The sequence below is a fragment of the Cynocephalus volans genome, chromosome 3 (assembly GCF_027409185.1).
Source record: "Cynocephalus volans isolate mCynVol1 chromosome 3, mCynVol1.pri, whole genome shotgun sequence".
NCBI lineage: Eukaryota > Metazoa > Chordata > Mammalia > Dermoptera > Cynocephalidae > Cynocephalus > Cynocephalus volans.
In genome coordinates, this window is record NC_084462.1 from 55,251,504 (window position 1) to 55,268,653 (window position 17,150).

Here is a 17,150-nt window from a genome sequence, read left to right on the forward strand (position 1 = left end):
CTTGATGGTATCAGCCAGCCCTTGGTGCACTATGTAAGCTCTACCACCCCCACACCTGGTGCTGTCCACCATTTTCAGGGCAGCCATGGGCCCTGTGCCACTCTGAGCACAGCCCAGCAGATTTCTTTCTTTAATAAAGCTTGAACTGTACCCGGCATCTTGGCTCACTGTCTTTCACTTACCAAAATGCAAATCCCTTGGTGAACCATGTCTGGCTTAAACCTCTTCAACTCTCCAAAGCCTTCAGGGGTCTGCATTCTCAAATCTGTATCAGAAATAGCTCTTAGACTAACACATGTACCCCTGGCCTTCTGGGTACCTTGGCAATGCCACTCCTGCTTGCAAAATGGAAACTAAGAAGAGTCAGACTGCTTAGGTTAGGGTCTGTGTTTGTGTTACCGACAGGCCAGGCTCACCTTGCCCTCTCGCATTAAACACATGACCTGAAAGTCCAAAAGTTGATGCCAGGATTGGAATGTTTATTCAGATTACCTGTACTCAACTAAATGTCTAACCAAGCAAACAAACAAAGAGAAAAGAGGAGCAGTCGGGTCCAGTTTAGCCTAGTCCCAATGCGGGGGGGAGCAAACTATTCCATTAACAGTAATTGATAAAAGCGGTTCTCCCCACTGTTTTCAGCATAAAGAAGAAAAGCACCGACTAGATTTAAATCAGAAAAACAAAGCATAGCGGGGAGCCCTCCAGGGTGCACCTACATAGTAGTGGATACAATCCAACCAAACAGCAGAAGAGGGCTGAGAAAATCAGAGAAAGGTAAAGAGAATAAAGCATTGCCTTGTCAGAATTTAGGCCAGGGACTCCCAGGAGAGATCTACCAGCAGCAGAGACACGGGAGCAAAATAGTCCTAGTGGCCACTTGCCTCTTGCAGCTAGAGTCTTCTTTGGTGCCCAAAACTTTCCAATTTTTGCCAGTGATTAAATTAGGCTCTCGGATTCCAAAGTCATAGAAATGGACAATGTACCCAACACTAAAGCAAGCAACGCTTTATTAAAAGAGGACATAGACTTATGCATAAGGGGGGGTAGCAGCAGTAAAGCTAGCCCCCCGAGGGGAGCTGTTCAGAGTCTTTTATAGGGAAAGGAGTTAGGGGTACAGGCCAGCATCGCCAGAGATAGTCCATTCTGTTCTTCCTGGTTGCATCATGGGTGCATGCTCAGTAGGTCCAAAATGGCAGTGGTATTCATCATTGTCACCCCAGCAGGTTCACTGTAGCAGTCACCTTGATGCTTTGTGCACAGGTGGGAATTCCTAAAGGGGTCTTAAGGTTAATCTGTAACTTTTACAATTATAGTAAATAAGCCTTGGGGAGGTGTTTTGCAACTCAGTAAATATCTGTCTCCTCTCTTATCTCACTCTATTTTGTCAGGGCAGCCCATGGGGTAATCATTTGCCCTGGGGGTCTCATGACTGAGGAGTGGAAAAATAAAATTGTCCTCCGCAGGGAAAATGGAGTCAGTTTGGTTCACAGGCCTAGCCTTACTCTGTTTCATTTGGACCCTAGGTGTTTCTTCTTAATTTCTTTGTGTCGGTTTCCTTAACTGTAAAACATATCTGATAGTACATACCTCATAGGGTCCTTGTGCTTGTTAAATGCGTATATTGCCTGGTCCATCGTTAGTGGTCACACAATAAACGTGAACTGCATATTATTGTTCTTGTTATTATTCACATTGCACTGAATTGTCTGTTAACCTCGCTATCCTGCCAGACCATGAGCAACTCCAGGTCAGGGATTGTATATTATCTGCGTAATCCATGCAGAGCCCACAGTAGGAACTTAATATTTATAAGTAAAGTATTGCAAAAAAAAAAATAAATGAAAAAGTAGGGCCAAAGGCACAAATCTGACTTTAAAAAACTTTAAGTGCCCACCGTGTGTATTCCCCATGTATGTTTTAGTGAATACCTAGAATACCCGGGAGGCAGGGGCTAGTAGTAGGGACTACTGTTCCCATTCGGCAGTTCTGAAAGTACTCTGTAAGTCATTCGGCCTTTGGTGATTCGAAAGTTCATAGGAGCTTGCATCCCGACCCAGGGAGAGTGGTGGATTGGGGAACACAGATGGGAGCCCGGCGGAGACGCGAGGAAGCCATGCTCCCCTCCCCTCTCTTTAAAATTTCCCGCCAGTTGGCCGGCTTGGGGCACAAGACACGCCCTTTCAGGAGTCCCTCCCCTTCTGCTCTGGCACGCCCACCCACAGCGAGCGGACTCGGCCAATCAGAAGAGGCCTTAGGCGGACGCTGCGATCCAGCGAGCCAATAGGCGGTTAGCCGGAGCCGGGCTTGCCCGGGCATGTGGAGCTGCGGACTGTCTGGACGCCACGTGCAGGCCGGAAGAGACAAGCGTTGCTACAGGTGAGCTCGGGGCTCCTACTCCGGGGCGGCGGGGTCGGGCGGGCTGGCGCGGGGTGTCCCGGGCCGTGGGACGCCGCATGTTGTGTCCGCTCGGCCTGTGGGCGGGGAATGCCTGGACTCGGCCGACCGGACTCTTCGGGCAGGCAGGTGTGCAGGCCGGCACGGGGCGCCGCCTCTGTCCCTACCTTGCTCGGGGGTCTGGGGCCTGAGGGGGCGGCGCTGGGCGATGGGACTCGGCCGGCAGCCGCGGCCAGTAAGCGACCCACGCCCGAGTCCGTCCGGGTAAGGCCGGGCCACCCACGCGTCACGCCGCCGAGAGCGCCAGCGAGCGGGGCGGGCGCGGGGCTTTCTTCGGACTTTTTTTTTTTTTTTTTTTTTAATATCGTGAACGTTTGTAGCTCAGGGGACCTTATCCGAGCAGGTTTTCCCAAGTTTGGGCGATTATCATAATCATGGCTTTGGGGTTGGGGTCGCGCGCTCTTTTTTTTACAGCACAGCTTCTCAGGCTCCGTTCCCCCAAATGGCAGTTAAGACGGTGTGGGGGTGGGCCCGAAAATCGGCCTTTTAAACAAAAGTCTTGGTTCTGCTAATTAACTGCTTTTGGGAAGCCCTAACCTAATTCAAAGCCCTTCGTTTATGCTGAAGGAATAATTTGTTTGTTTTTTTTTTAAAGATGACCGGTAAGGGGATCTTAACCCTTGACTTGGTGTTGTCAGCACCACGCTCTCCCAAGTGAGCCACGGGCCGGCCCTTGAAGAAATAGACTTACCCCAGGTCATCTAGCTATTTAGTGTCAGGCACTTTGGGGGCCTTTGCTCCGTGGACGCAGCTACTTGGGCCCTTACCTGAGGCCAGGGACCCCAACCCGAAGCGCCAGGTCAGGCTGGAGAGAGAGATTCGTATTTATCCTTGCTGAAAGGGTTGTGCTATTTGAGCGAAACTTCTCCTCAGCTTCACTAAGCTCCACCTGGGGCCCCAAGGTGGAGGAGGTGTGCCCATGGTAATTGTTGATTCTGACATATCAGCAAGGTCAGGGTTTATGGAAACGGACTGCTTTTTTGTATCTCTTGAATCACGAGGCCTCAGAGAACCTAATTTCTGGCTTCTTTAAAACCTTGCCAGCAGTGTCAGGAAAGCCACTCACCCTAGTCCTGGCCTCAGCTCCTGACCTGCAAAGCCCTCAGCCCCTCTCAGAGAAAGGATAGGGGTAGAGGCTCCGCCTGGAGCTCGATCTCCAGGACAGGATTCCAGTGGAGCCTGCAGGGAGGGAGGATGGGGTGGCCTGACACACTCCTCACCCAGTCCGCTGCCTGTGTGTTCTCTCTACAGGGTGTTGCCCCGTTGGAAGACCATTTCCCAGGCTTCCCTTGCCTCCGCAGTCAGTTATTAGCAGGGTCAGCGATGGCCTTGTTCTCCCATTGCTGGGCTGAGGCAAACTGAGATTCTGAATTTGCCAGCTCTAAGATGTGACTTGTCAATATGAGGAAGTTGGTTACAGCCTTTCCTAAAGGGAAGGGGCATTGTGGGGAGGAGACAGCAAGCAGAGGATGGATGAGTCAGGACAGGTCACCCTGCCTCGCCCTTGCCTCATGCAAGCAGAGGGTGGATGAGTCAGGATAGGTTGCCCTGCCTCACCTTGGCCTCATGCAGACACTGGCATCACCAAACCTGACACTTCACCTGACCTTCCACCTCCCCCTTTCCTTAATCTCTGCTGCTACTGCTCGGATTCTTATCTTCTCCAGACCTCTTCCTATAAGGCAGTTGCAATACTTTCAGCCTCTCCCTAAAACCCTTTGGTGGTGGTTCCCCATTGGTCTCTGGATTAAGCCCAAACTTGTCCCCAACCTTCAGGAACAGCTCTCTTGCCATCTTTGCCCCACCTGTCTCTTCATCCACCCTGCCTCCTTGCCTTTCACTTGCTGCACCAGACTCCTTGCCCTCCCTCAATGATATGCTGTGCCTCCAGGGCTTTCTGCCTGCAACTTCTCTTTCTGAAAGCCCTTCGCTTCCTGACAGACCTTACTGAAACCCTTCAAAGTGTCCCCTTCACTTCCAGGCCCTCCCTAAGCCAGTGTTTCTGCCTGTTCCAGTACCTGTCTGGGCCAATTCAGGTGGCCTTCGCCTTAGTCCCATCAACCCCATCCTGAGCACACCCTTGTAATTTTCCAACTATCTGTCTTTCTCCCTAGCAAGCTAGGAGTTCCCTGAGAACACAGTCAATGCCATCTCTGTAGTCTCCATGGTCTGGCAAATAGCAGGCCCAGCTTCAGCTCTCTTCCCACACTTCTGTAGAGGACCCGCTTTGTGCCAGGTCTTAGGCTGGCTGTTGGAAAGGAACAGAGACAAACAAGCCTCTATCCCTGCCTTCAGAGAGCTCTGAGGTAGACTATCAGTAGCTATTGGCTTTGAAGAGTATGATAAATTTTTTAATGGTGCTATAAGAGCACAGAGAGGTGAATTTCTTTGCTCCTCAACTAGACTGTTAATGTCCTGGGTTGGGGCTACTGCGTGATATTTCAGCGACCTTCTTTGGTGCCTCTGGGGTTTCCTCACTCACTTGACCAGCAGAGACCAGTGTGGGGACATCAGCTTGGGGTAGGGTGTCTTGTGGAAGGGCCACCAGAGTGGGGAGCAGAAGATGAAGTGTAAGAAGGGAAAAGGAACAGCTTCGCCAGCCATGACTCTCTTTACACGTTACACACCAGCAACATCAGGCTGCCATGGGCCCCTCTTCCTCTACCCTGGGTTGCTCCTCTTTTGGGCCATCGCCCCTAACATGGCTGCTGATTCCTTTCCCTTCCACCTGGAGGGTTACCACTTGCATTCACACAGTCTGAACCTCTTGTAGGAAGCCTCCAGGGAGTCATCCTCCAGCCTGTTTTACATCCTAGCACCTCTAATCCAGCCCTTAACACACTTTCTGCTTCATTTCTGCCTCTGTGGCGAGACTAAACTTCCTGGAGTCCAGGATCCTTCTTTGTAACTGCCCAGCACCTGGCACAGTTGAGACCCCAGAAAGCCTCAGTGTGGCATTAGCCTGTGCAACCCAGTGGTATAAAGGGGTTGTTCCGGAAGGACGTCTGGATGACGGCAGAACAGTCTGAAAGGGTAGGAGGGATGTGAGTGGGAAGGGAATCCAGGGAAGGCCTGTGAGTTGGGAAAGGGCAGTGAGTCCAGGCGTAGGCAGCTCTAGCGTGGGAAGAGCTAGTTACCAGCTCTTTTTGCCCTCCTTGAGGGTAAGGGAGCAGGTAGTTATTGAGCCCCTACTGTATATAATATATGCAAATTTCACCATACATCATATTGGGACATTTTTTTCTTCACAAGGAAGGATGGTGGTGGGACCATTTCACATGCTAGGAAACTGAAGCTCAGCAGTTTAGGTAATAAAGAGCCAAGTGAAACCCTGCTCTGCAACTTCAAAGCTCTGGTTTTCTGGTCTTAAAAATGTACACCGACTGACTTGGCATAGTAAATGAGGTGAGGTTTTTCAAGCTAGAGGCTCGGGTATGGGAAGATGCTGGCTTTATTGCATGGACTTGCAAACTCACATGAGTATCAGACATTTCCTGTGAAAGCATCTCTTTTCATCCCAGCATTGAGTGATGAGAGCCTGAAGTTGGCTGGGGTGGGAGTGCAGCACAGAAATCTGCAAACACTACATATCAGGCTTTTAAATATTTGTAGATGCTGTTGTGATTCATGAACCAAAGTCATTTAAATAACTATTGTGGGTGCTGTAGATTGAATGTTCCTCTGAATTCATTAAGGCTTGGTCCCCACTGTGACAGTCTTAAGAGGGTGGGAAATCCTATTGTAGTTGAAAGGTAGGGCCTTGAAGAGGTGATTAGATTGTGAGGACCATGCCCTAGTAAATGGATTGATAAATTGCCGGTTTGTTGTCATGGTTGTGGTCCTGAGGCTTTCAAAGGAGTGGGGAGTTATCTCTCCACTCTACCGTTATCACCGTGTGGCACCCTGCATTGCTGTAGAGTCACCTCACCAGATGTGTTCCCTGGACGTTGGACTTCCCAGCCTCTGGAACTGTAAGGAATAAATATTGTTGCTCTACAAATCACCCAGATACAGGTATTTTGTTATAAGCAACAGAAACAGACTAATACAGTGGGCTTCCTGTGAATTTTTTTCTCCAGGTTCTGCTGAGGGGCTGTACCTTCACACTTTATAAATGGCATTTGTTTTAAAATGGGATTGTATGCATACGTTGTTTCTCTTACCTTTATTTTCCTCTAATCATACCTCTGAAAATCTTTGATGCTAACGGTATTGGAGGTTAGCTATGGCTTGAAGTTGAGAGGATGGACTCTGGCTGGGTTCATGTCATCCTTTGTCTTTTTCTTATTTGGCAAATTCTTTAACCTCTGTGCTTCACTTTCTCACCTGTAAAATGAGGATAAGAATGCTTTGTTCAGGTTGTTGGGGAGATTGAGTGATTCCATGTAGTACTTACAATGTTGATTTACACCTGGTATTTACGGTCCGAGAGAAGTTATTAGTAAACTAGGTCCCCAACTCCACCTGGGAGCCTTGAGCTCCAGAACAAGATTTTAATGGAGTCTGCAGGGAGGGAGGACGGGGTGGCCTGGCACGCTCCTCACCCTGTCCCCTGCCTGTGTGTTCTCTCTCCAGAGTGCTGCCCCATTGGAAGATCACTTCCCAGGCTTCCTTTGTCCCCAGCAGTGAGCTGACTGGGATGGTGCCCAGGGAAGCCCCTGAGTCCACCCAGTGCCTTTGCCCTTCCCTTACCAGCCTCAGTGCCAAGGATGTGCTTTGGAGAAGGCACAAGAGGAGGAGCCGACAGCACCAGCGATTCATGGCACAGAAGGCCTTGCTGCAGGAGCAGGGGCTGCTGAGCATGCCCCCAGAGCCAGGACCCCTCCAGCTGCCTATCCTGTCTGAGGCACCACCAGGCACTGCAGCTGCCAGCAGCAGGAGGCAGCGTCCAAGGGCTGAACCCAGCAGGGCCCCGTGCTGCAGAAGGCCCACCCCCAGGGAAGCATCAGGGCCCTTGCCCAGCAAGTGTGTGGCTATCGACTGTGAGATGGTAGGCACGGGACCCCGAGGGCGGGTCAGTGAGCTGGCCCGCTGCTCCGTGGTGAGTTACCACGGCGACGTCCTCTACGACAAGTACATCCGGCCTGAGATGCCCATCGTGGACTACCGCACTCGCTGGAGCGGCATCACTCAGCAGCACATGCTCAAAGCCATCCCCTTCCAGGTGGCCCAGAAAGAGGTGAAGGCAGGGTTGGGGGCTTGTTTGGGTCAGTGTGATGGACTGTGAAGAGCAGCCCCAGGTTTGAGTCACCACTTTACCGTTGGGGGGTGAGAAACTTGGGAAAGTCACTTAACTTGTCCAAATAGTAGGTTCCTTCTCTAGAATAGAGTAGAATAAATAAAAATCCTGATGCTACTTCCATATAAAGATATCTGGGGTGTGTTTTTGGAAAGGCTGTGCCAACTGTAAGGTGATAAACAACTTACATTTTAAATTTTGTTTTCTGTTATAAAAGTATCATGTTTGTAAGGCCTATGGTCCTGTCACCTGGTGTTAATGTTTTGGCATATTTCCTTATGTTAGTTTTTCAGTGCTTTGAAAAAAATTACCAGGAAATCCCAAATGTTGGGAAAATAAAACTTGACCACAGGAAACACCTAAAGCCTTATTAGCAATATATGGATCTGTCTCTAGATCCCTCCTGGGACATTCTGATCCTAGTAGGTTTCTAGCTTGAGGAGGACTATGACATGTGAATTCCTAAACATTATGCTAAGCAAACTTGCACCATAAAAGCCACAGAGCTTACAGGGAAATGGGGTTAGGGGTACAACACTCAAAAGATTTTGTCAGTGATACCCCCAAAATAAAAGGATAGGAACCTGATAAAAATGGAACACAGTTTTTCACATGTTAAATGGTTAAGGAATGCATAATACACCAATAAGTATGCCACTTTATCTTGAAAAAGACCTGAAGTTTGCAGGTGTCAGAAGGGTCGCAGCTTGAGTTATTGTGATGTGGTCAAAGAAAAATTATCTGAAACCCAACAGAAGGTGGTAACAACAGATGTCAGCAGGGGCAGCTCATCCCACAGGTAAACTAAGGTGCTGGTAGGCTTGAGGTGCGCACATATCGTGTATTCCCATTGGGCTCAGTGCGGCTGCGTGCAGATTTCTGCATTCACTTAGTGCTTCTCAGGGATGTAATCATATATAAGCAAAGAACTTCATATTATTCTCAAATTCTGTCCTACTGCATCAATTACATTGGAACAAATTTTCATTTTCAAAACAAGCATTATAACAGAACTACTTTTTAACGTTTCTGGGTTATTGGGATTTGGAAAGTTTGGGAAATACTGGTATACATCATCTTGTGTCCTCATCTTCATGTAACATGGCCTTAGCATTTCTTTGAAAAGATTTGGAGATTATTTATCAAACAGGCCGATCAGGAATAGAAGCAACAGGAAGGGAGGTCTGTGCTGAGCCCTCCAGCTCCTTGGTCCCTTTTGTTGACCTGGTTGGTGGTCCCAAGAGCAGGATCACTTTTTTGTCTGCCCAGACTCTCAGCCAGTGTGGTGTGTGCTTGGTCTCTTCCCACTTCATGGCTGATTGGGGGATGGGGGGTGGCATGTCCCTTCCATAAAGTCTTACTGTATCTTATCCATCTGCCGTGAAAGCTGGGGTTAGTGATAGCCATACATATGTTGCCAGCAGAGGTAGGCTGTGAGAGGCCAGCAGCTGGTGATAAAGGGAGCCCAAGCCCAGTCAACAGGGCGTGGAGGGGTGTTGCAGGCCCATGGCCTTGGACATGGCCTCCTTGGGATGTGAGGGAGGGCACCAGGCAGGGAGGAGAGGAGCACATTGTACAGGCAGCCAGAGCTGAGCAAGAGCACTTTTGGAGGGTGAGAAGGAGGAGTTGATTTGCAGAAGGACCAACGGTGGAATCCTGAAGATGCCGGCTGTGTCCCTTAGTAGTAATAAGAGCTGCTGCTACCAGTGCCAGGCACAGTTCTGTTGCCTCCACCCAACAGGTCTTTATTGATCACCTCCTGTGATCAATAAATAATAAATCAGTAAATGTGCTTTCATTGAAGCACCACTGATCAAGTCAAATATAGTCCCTACACTCATGGAGCTTACAGTGGGGGAGAGGGGTGGCACTTAGGAAATGTGGTAGCTCCCCTGAAGGAGAGAACAACGGGTCCTAACACAGGTGGAGCAGTCAATGGGAATGCTTCCTGAGGTGGTGGCATTGAATCTGAGACCTGCAGCATGACAAGCTGGGGAAGAGTTGGGTAGGGCGGGTGGGCAGGCAGTTTCCAGGCTGAGGGAAGAACCTGTGCCAGCAGCAAAGAGTTGCTTGTATCTGTTAACTACAAGACTTATTCATCCTCACAGCACCCCATGGAATGTTGGTAGCATTCCCTGTTTACAGGCACAGAGAACCTAAGTGTGCCTCAGGTTCTAGTCAGTGGAAGGGCTGGAGCCAGATTTGGGGCAGCTTGGTAAACTGGAGCTCACGGTCTCCCCACTTGGTGCTGCCTCACTCCAGAGGGATCCCTGCACCTATGGGTCATGGTCTCGGGATGTGTCTCCTGCAGGCCTGACACTGGGGCCTTCCTGACTCCTCTCTCCACCCACAGATCCTTAAGCTCCTGAAGGGTAAGGTGGTGGTGGGGCATGCACTGCACAATGACTTCCAGGCTCTCAAGTACGTCCATCCTCGGAGCCAGACCCGGGACACCACTTACGTTCCAAATCTCCTCAGCCAGCCCGGCTTCCACACCCGGGCCCGGGTCTCACTTAAGGATCTGGCCCTGCAGCTGCTGCACAAGAAGATCCAGGTGTGTGATGCATTAGCAGGGGAGGGTGCAGGACCACAGGCAGGGCTGTGGGCTATGGGCTGTGCCTCCAGCCTCCTTGTCATTCTTCCTCAGTCCAAGGACCTTGTGTAAAGCACGAGTCTCCCACTTGTACGGTAACCCCTGGGTGTTTCTCCACGATCCTTCTTCCCCGGTGTGTATTGTGATAGCCACATCCTTCCTGCCACATGCTCTTCCAGGTCTGTCCCTGCATCCTTGCAGGATGTTCTCCCATCTCCTCCAACAGGACACGGAGCTTTTGGTCCAGGGGAGCCTATAATTCTGGCTCCTACTGTGCTTCACATTCTTTGTTCATCTGACCTTAAACCCTTTGAAGCAGGTGATTTTTACCATGTCTTATATTTGAGGCCAACAAATTTAGAGAAGTTAGATGGCTTGTGGGTACAGCTGAGGTTCCAGCTCTTTCCTGTGCACCACCACTCTGGGGGTAATTGTTCTTGGCCTGGGAGGTGGGCCTTGCTTCCTGGGTGACAGACCTCTTTCACCAGGACTGCAGGTGTGATGTGTTGGCTTTTATCTGCAGGTGGGTCTGCATGGGCACTCATCAGTGGAAGATGCCACGACTGCCATGGAGCTGTACCGGCTGGTGCAGGTGCAGTGGGAACAGCAGGAGGCCAGCAGCCTCTGGACCTACCCTGAGGACAGAGAGCACGACAGTAGCACAGACATGGAGCAGTATATGGAGGACCAGTACTGGCCTGAGGACGTGCCCCAGGGCACCAGAAGAAGAACAGGGGAGCCACAGGATGGAAGGGAGTGAGGGAGGAGGCGCTTTTGGGCAGGCCTCCATGTGGGGTGAGTGGGAGGTGAGGCCAGGAGAGAGCGGGACAGGGCAGAGCAGGACACAGCCAGCCCCAGGGGCAGGAGTCGGGAATGTCTGGCCTCTTGAGGCCCCTGTCCACAGCACAGCCCTCTGTCTCCCCAGAGCTGTTATTGGTCCTTTCTCCTGACTCCTGTGGTTTTGCTAATGGCACTTTACAGACTCCATGGAAATAACAGGTGGACTATCTGGGGCCCAGCAGGAATAGGGAATGTGCCAACAGATATTCCCAGGCTGTCACTGGCCTTCCTTACCGCTAGATCTCCTGAGGTCACCATGCTGTGTTATATAAATGGGTTAATATCTCCCTCTGGGGGTGTTGGTGGGGACATTGATATCCAGGAGCTGCCTTAACTCAGTGACTTAGGATAAAGTTCTGTTCCTGTCTGCCACCTATGTCTTCCTCCAGAGTCATTTCCAGGTTCAGAATAAATATGCCTGGAAGTTGAATAGTGAAGTCCTCTAAAACTCATTTCTTCCTCATCTCTCTGACCTGGAACTCTGGCTACAGCCATTGTGGCCTGTCACCTGGACTTCCATGCAGAGCTGGCCCCTTCACCTGCTTGACCTGAGAGCTCTCCAGGTACAACTTGGGGAGGAGGGAAATCCAGATAAGTTTTGGATGAGAATTGGTATATTTATTTTGACACAAATCAGGGATTCCCCCTGCCCACCCAGCACTAAGCTCTCTTAAGCAAAAGCCTGAGAAAGGAGACAGTGGTTTAAATTCTCGGGCCCCTGTGCAGAAATGTGCCTGACCTTTATTTATTAAGAAAAGGGCCACCAGTCTCTAGGGGTGCAGAGTCTTCATGTCCAATGGGGCTGGGGCAGGGCATTGGCAGCTGTACAGTGTTCCTGAACCTCATCTGGTGCCCCCTCAGCTCATTGACAATCACTGTGGCTGTTGGGATTTCTCCTAATTTCTAAAAGTGTGCTCTTGTTTCTTGGGGGGCAATTTTGGGGTAGTTGGGTAACCATGAGCTCAGGTCACACAGACCTTTAAGCCCCATCTTTGCTCACCACTTAGCTTTGAGACCTTAGGCAAGTGAGTGATTTCACTCTTGAGCCTGTTTCCTCATCTGTAAAATGGGGATAGTGACATAGCCTACTTCGTCAGGTAATGAGAATTAAACGTTAAGTGCTTAGTGTAGGTTAAGTGCTTAGTGTAGTGTCTGACACTGAGCCGCGGCCAGTGGGAGCTGCTGTTTCCTCTTTAAGGACTGGTTTCAACCTCTTTAGCACTTTTTTTTGTGGCTGGCCAGTATGGGGATCCAAACCCTTGACCTTCGCGTTATCAGCACCACACTCTAACCTTAGCTAACCAGCCAGCCCTCAGCCTCTTTAGGATAACACCTGAACACTGAGCCCTCAGGTTGAGCAGCTGTGGCCCAAACAGAACTGTTCTTGCTTGGGCACAGGCCAGGGTGAGAACACAGCTTGGAGTTTCAGGGTTATCCATGTATCTTATCTCTCATCAGCATCCTGACACTGTGTGCAGGAGGTGATGACACAGCAAAACAGCACAGGAGTCAGGGAGGTAGGGACATCGCTGAAGCCACACTAACCTGCCCTTCAGCTGAGGCTCTGTTGGGTCACTGGCTTCCTCCCTGTCAGCACAGAGTAGGGAGCTGGCTGAGTCATATACCACTGCTGGCCTGGCTCCAAGACTTGTTCCAAATTCCTTAGAAGTCTAGCTGACGCCACACTCACAGCTGAGCGGTAGCTTTGATTCCTTGGTTTGTGGGTTGGAGGGAGATGGTTACAGCGGGAAAGTGTACTGCTTTACATCAGCTATGTTGTAAAATCGTTTGTTCTGTAATAAAACTCAGTTGGAAAAGTGGGTGAAGTGGCCCTTTCTCTGAATTCTCCAGCTAGGGCTGGAGGGTGGCTTGTTGGGATTGGGGAGGGTCAGGGCACCGAGCCTTGCTGGGTGCTTTGGCCTTTGAGGTGGGCAGCTTTCATGATGATGCATTGGATCTGCGGGGAAAGGTGGTGCACTGGGATATGGCAAGAAAATATTAGCGCTACAGAATGTATGTAATTTATTTTTTATTTTATGGTAGAGCACAAGTTTATTTAACTTGTTTCTCCCCTAAAGTTATGTACTTAAAATAATTTTTTTAATTGTGGTCAAATACACGGAACAAAATTTTACCACCTTAATCATTTTTAAGTGTACATTTCAGTAGTGTTAAGTATATTCACATTACTGTTGTACAACTGATCTCCAGAGTGTTTTCATCTTGCAAAACGGAAACGCTGTACCCATTAAACAACTCCCCATTCCCTTTTCCCTCAGCCCCTGGCAACCACCATTCTACTTTCTGTTTCTATGAATTTGACTAGATATCTCATATGTGGCGTCATACAGTATTTGTCTCTTTGTGACCGGCTTATTTCACTTAGCGTAACGTCCTCAAGGCTTATCTATGGTGTAATGTGTCAATCTTTTTCAGGCTGAATAATTGTATAGGCCCCTTTGTTTATCCATTCATCTGTCAGTAGACGACATTTGGGTTAATTCTCCCTCTTATTATAAATAATGCAGCTGAGAATATGGGTGTACAAATGTCTTTGAGATTCTGCTTTCAATTTATTTGGATATATACCCAGTAGAGGTATTGCTGGATCGTATGATAATTCTATGTTTAATTTTCTGAGGAACCACCATACTGTTTTCCAGTGTTTGTACTATTTTGCATTCCCACCAACAGTGTACAAGGGCGTCAGTTTCTCCACATCTTCACTGATACTTGTTATTTCCTGGTTTTTAATAGCCAGCCTAAAGAGTGTAAGGTGATATTGTGGTTTTGATTTACATTTCCCTAATGATTAGTGAAGATTAATATGTTTTATAATATATATTCCATTAGCACAGTTTTACATGTGCAATACTTTTAAAAGTTCATGGAAGAATAGAATTGAAAGATAATATAAATCTTACCATGAACTTAGTAACTACAAGAAATTGCTGATATTCAACTGTTTCATATGGTTAACCTGTGGTACATAATTCAGAAATCCACATACATATTTTAGGGTTATATGGCCAGCCAGGTTGGAGTCGGCTGAGCTGGAAGGGCAGATTGCCCATAGGGAGAGGTGCCTCTGACACACCATTGTGAGTCATCCACTCAGCATGTGCCCTGTGCTCAGTGTGGGGGATTCAGAGAGGACCACATGGCGGCAGCCTTCATACCTGCTGTGGTGATTACAGGTGGGCAACTGTGGCAGGATGCATGTCTTGTAAGGCTGGCTGACAAATTTCCTCTGAGTGACTCACTTTTCTGCTGTCACCTGATCCAAGAAGATTGTGGACTTGGCCTGTGGATGGGTGATGTCAGGTAAAGCTGGGAGCATCACTACTAGGAAACCCCCTGGTTGGGGTCAGGAGGTTCCTCCTTATGTGCTATTAGTCACTGGTGCCTGGTCCAACCTCAGAGCACACAGTACGTTTGAAAAAACATTCAGCCTGACCTAGGTTCTAGGAGCCCAGCAGTGAACTAAATAGCTGGCAGGGAGAACAGTAAATGAGCAAGGAAAATATACAGTATTTCAGATGATGCCAATTCCTGTAGAAAAAGGCCAGGAGACCAATAGGCAGTACATTTTTAAATACGTCAGGGAAGGTCTGGAGAGACCTGAGGGAGTCAGGGCAAACCAAGTAGATGACCTATGGGAAGAGGAGTCCAGACAGAAGGGACAACAAATGCCTAGGCCCTGAGACAGGAGCCTGCCCGGGATGTTTGAGGAACAAAAAGCCAGCGTGGGTGAGGGAGCAGTGGTAAAGGCACGGTTACCTTCATAGTTATGTTGCCTGTCTCTTCCACCTGAAGCAGAGGTCTGATCTTACTGGTCCCTCTAGCCATCAGGCCTAGCGCTTGGGGGATGCAGGAGTTAAGGACAACTGACATCTCAAGGAGCTGGACAGGATCTGCCAACGGTTTGGGAGAAGTAACCATGTGCGTAAACTTAGGCCCTGAGTGTGGGTTTAAACCGAAAAGGTCTTAAATCGGAGAGCGGTGCAATATGAGATTAGAAAGGCTGGTCGGACAGGTGAAAGAGGGTCTAGAAACTGCCTGGGAGTTGAGGTTTGATTTTTTTTTTTTTCTTTTTAACAACAGGAAATCACTAAGTTCTTGAGCAGAGAAGTGCCATGATAAACAGGAAACAGAACAAGAAATTAGATGTTGGGAAACTTAGCAGGGCATGAAGATGGAGGCAGGGAGACCTGGGAGCCGACTGCAGCAGCCACAGGCGAGCACTGGGGGAGGGTGTGCTGAGAAAAGGAGCGCAGGGAGGACTTGATGCAGATCGGAAGCTGGAAGCTAACTGGAGCAAGCGCAGGACTGTGGGGAAAAGAATTGGAGGGGCTGGATGTGTTCTGAGACCAGAGGAGGAGGGTGGAGGTGAGCGGCAGGGCCTGCAGCGAGGACCGAGGACATTGATGTCTGTGGGTCATTGCCGGGCACTTGGGGTGCTATGGGGATTGTAGAAACTAAACCTCTAATTGGATCTACATGGGGTTACTTTTTAAATGCACAGTCATATAAAGTAACAAGAATATTGCTCCATTTCCCCCTAAATTGGGGTAGCAAACTGTGTTAGTCCATTTCCGTTGTTTATAACAATACGTGGAACTGGGTAATGTGTAAGAAAATGACATTTATTGCTTACAGTTTCCAAGGCTGGAAAGTGCAAAAGTTCAGGGAACACATCTGGTGAGGGTCTTCTTTGATGGTGGCTTTACAGCAATGCAGGGGTCTCACATGGCAGAAAATTGCAGAGCAGACTCTCATGTACTCTCCTTTTAAGGCCCTCAGAACCACGCTCCTGGCCACCATTATTAATCCATTCACTACTGATGGTTCAGCAATCTAATCACTTCTTTAAGGCCCCACCTTTCAATTACTGTAATAGGATTTCCCACCCTCAACAGTTACAGTGGGGATTAAGTTTGGGGGGACATTCAGCCCAAGCACAAACCTTTACACATTTGAAAAGCAAGAAGTCCCCAGACAGTCTGAATTCAAGCGAAAGTTGCACATTCAGGATGGGAACCAAAAATACTCTTGTACCTCAAATGTGAACTGAATGAACAACAAACAGGAGCAGTACGCTATGGTTTAGATGTATTTCAGTGTTTGTTTTTGTTTTTGACATCAGTTGAAATCAGCATCCTGCTTGGTGAAAACACCCAGAACTGGGGAAGTTCCTTCCAAACCACAAATCTCTGACAATGGGGCCAATCAGATCCGACTGATCAGTGTTCATTCCATCTGGATCTGGGGCAGGAGGCAAGTATGGGGGGCTCTCAACTCATCACTGTTGAGTGATGGGTGTTTTCCTCATTCAAAGCTGATTCTATTTTTGCCCCAGTTGTAACTCATTCATTATTCAACAAATCCTGAGTGTTCCCTACATGTCAGGCACTATTCTAAGAGCTCAGAGTTCTAGCCTGTGAGTGCAGACCCTCGGAAGTCCAGTCGGGCTGGTGGGGGCTCCCTCAAGGGCTGCTTCTCCTTGTCCTCAAACAGTGTCCACCCAGCTGGAGGCAGAGCCCGCGGGGCACCCCTCACCAATGGAGGCCTGTAAATGCTCCCTTACTGCTTCCCTGCCTGCCCTCGGCTCCATCCCTACTTTCTGCCCATCCCAATTAGTAGCCTCAGTGTCCCAAGACCCAGCATCCCTTGCCCCCATAAAAGACCTCACAGAGTATCAGATGAGTAGTGGGTCCCAGAGGTTGTGGGACATTCCCTGCCTCCAATCCTGGGGATATTTATTCTCTGGGTGGAGGGTGAGAAAGGAAAGAAAGATGTTGCAATCCACTCCATCCATGCAGATGCGTCATCTGAGGAGGGGAGGGCAGGGGCAACGTAGGAACAGGGAGCCTGCCACTCTGTCAGCCCTGACTCAGGCTACAGAGCCCCTACCTGTCAGCAGCCAGGAAGTGGAGCAGCCCAGCCCACATGCCTGGCTTCCCGCCCCTGACTTTGCTTGATAACAAACCAGAAACTGAAACAGGGTCAGGATGCCTGGCTTGG

The 17,150-nt window shown here is 49.2% G+C and overlaps 1 protein-coding gene across 1 annotated transcript; it reads left to right on the forward strand.

Moving 5' to 3' along the window:
- The first annotated feature begins 2,304 nt into the window (after window positions 1-2,304).
- On the forward strand, window positions 2,305-11,556 carry AEN (apoptosis enhancing nuclease). Its single transcript, XM_063091287.1, has 4 exons — window positions 2,305-2,376; window positions 7,030-7,633; window positions 10,047-10,247; window positions 10,810-11,556. The coding sequence occupies exons 1-4, from the start codon at window positions 2,315-2,317 to the stop codon at window positions 11,044-11,046; spliced, it is 1,104 nt and encodes a 367-aa protein (XP_062947357.1). The 5' UTR covers window positions 2,305-2,314; the 3' UTR covers window positions 11,047-11,556.
- The last annotated feature ends 5,594 nt before the right edge of the window (window positions 11,557-17,150 follow it).

Bases quoted from the DNA above. Each gene is read 5' to 3' on its own strand.
- AEN (XM_063091287.1), top strand. From the start codon at position 2,315: ATGTGGAGCTGCGGACTGTCTGGACGCCACGTGCAGGCCGGAAGAGAC. The intron at 2,377-7,029 runs GTGAGCTCGGGG...TTCTCTCTCCAG, and splicing joins AGAGACAAGCGTTGCTACAG to AGTGCTGCCCCATTGGAAGA. The intron at 7,634-10,046 runs GTGAAGGCAGGG...CTCCACCCACAG, and splicing joins TCCAGGTGGCCCAGAAAGAG to ATCCTTAAGCTCCTGAAGGG.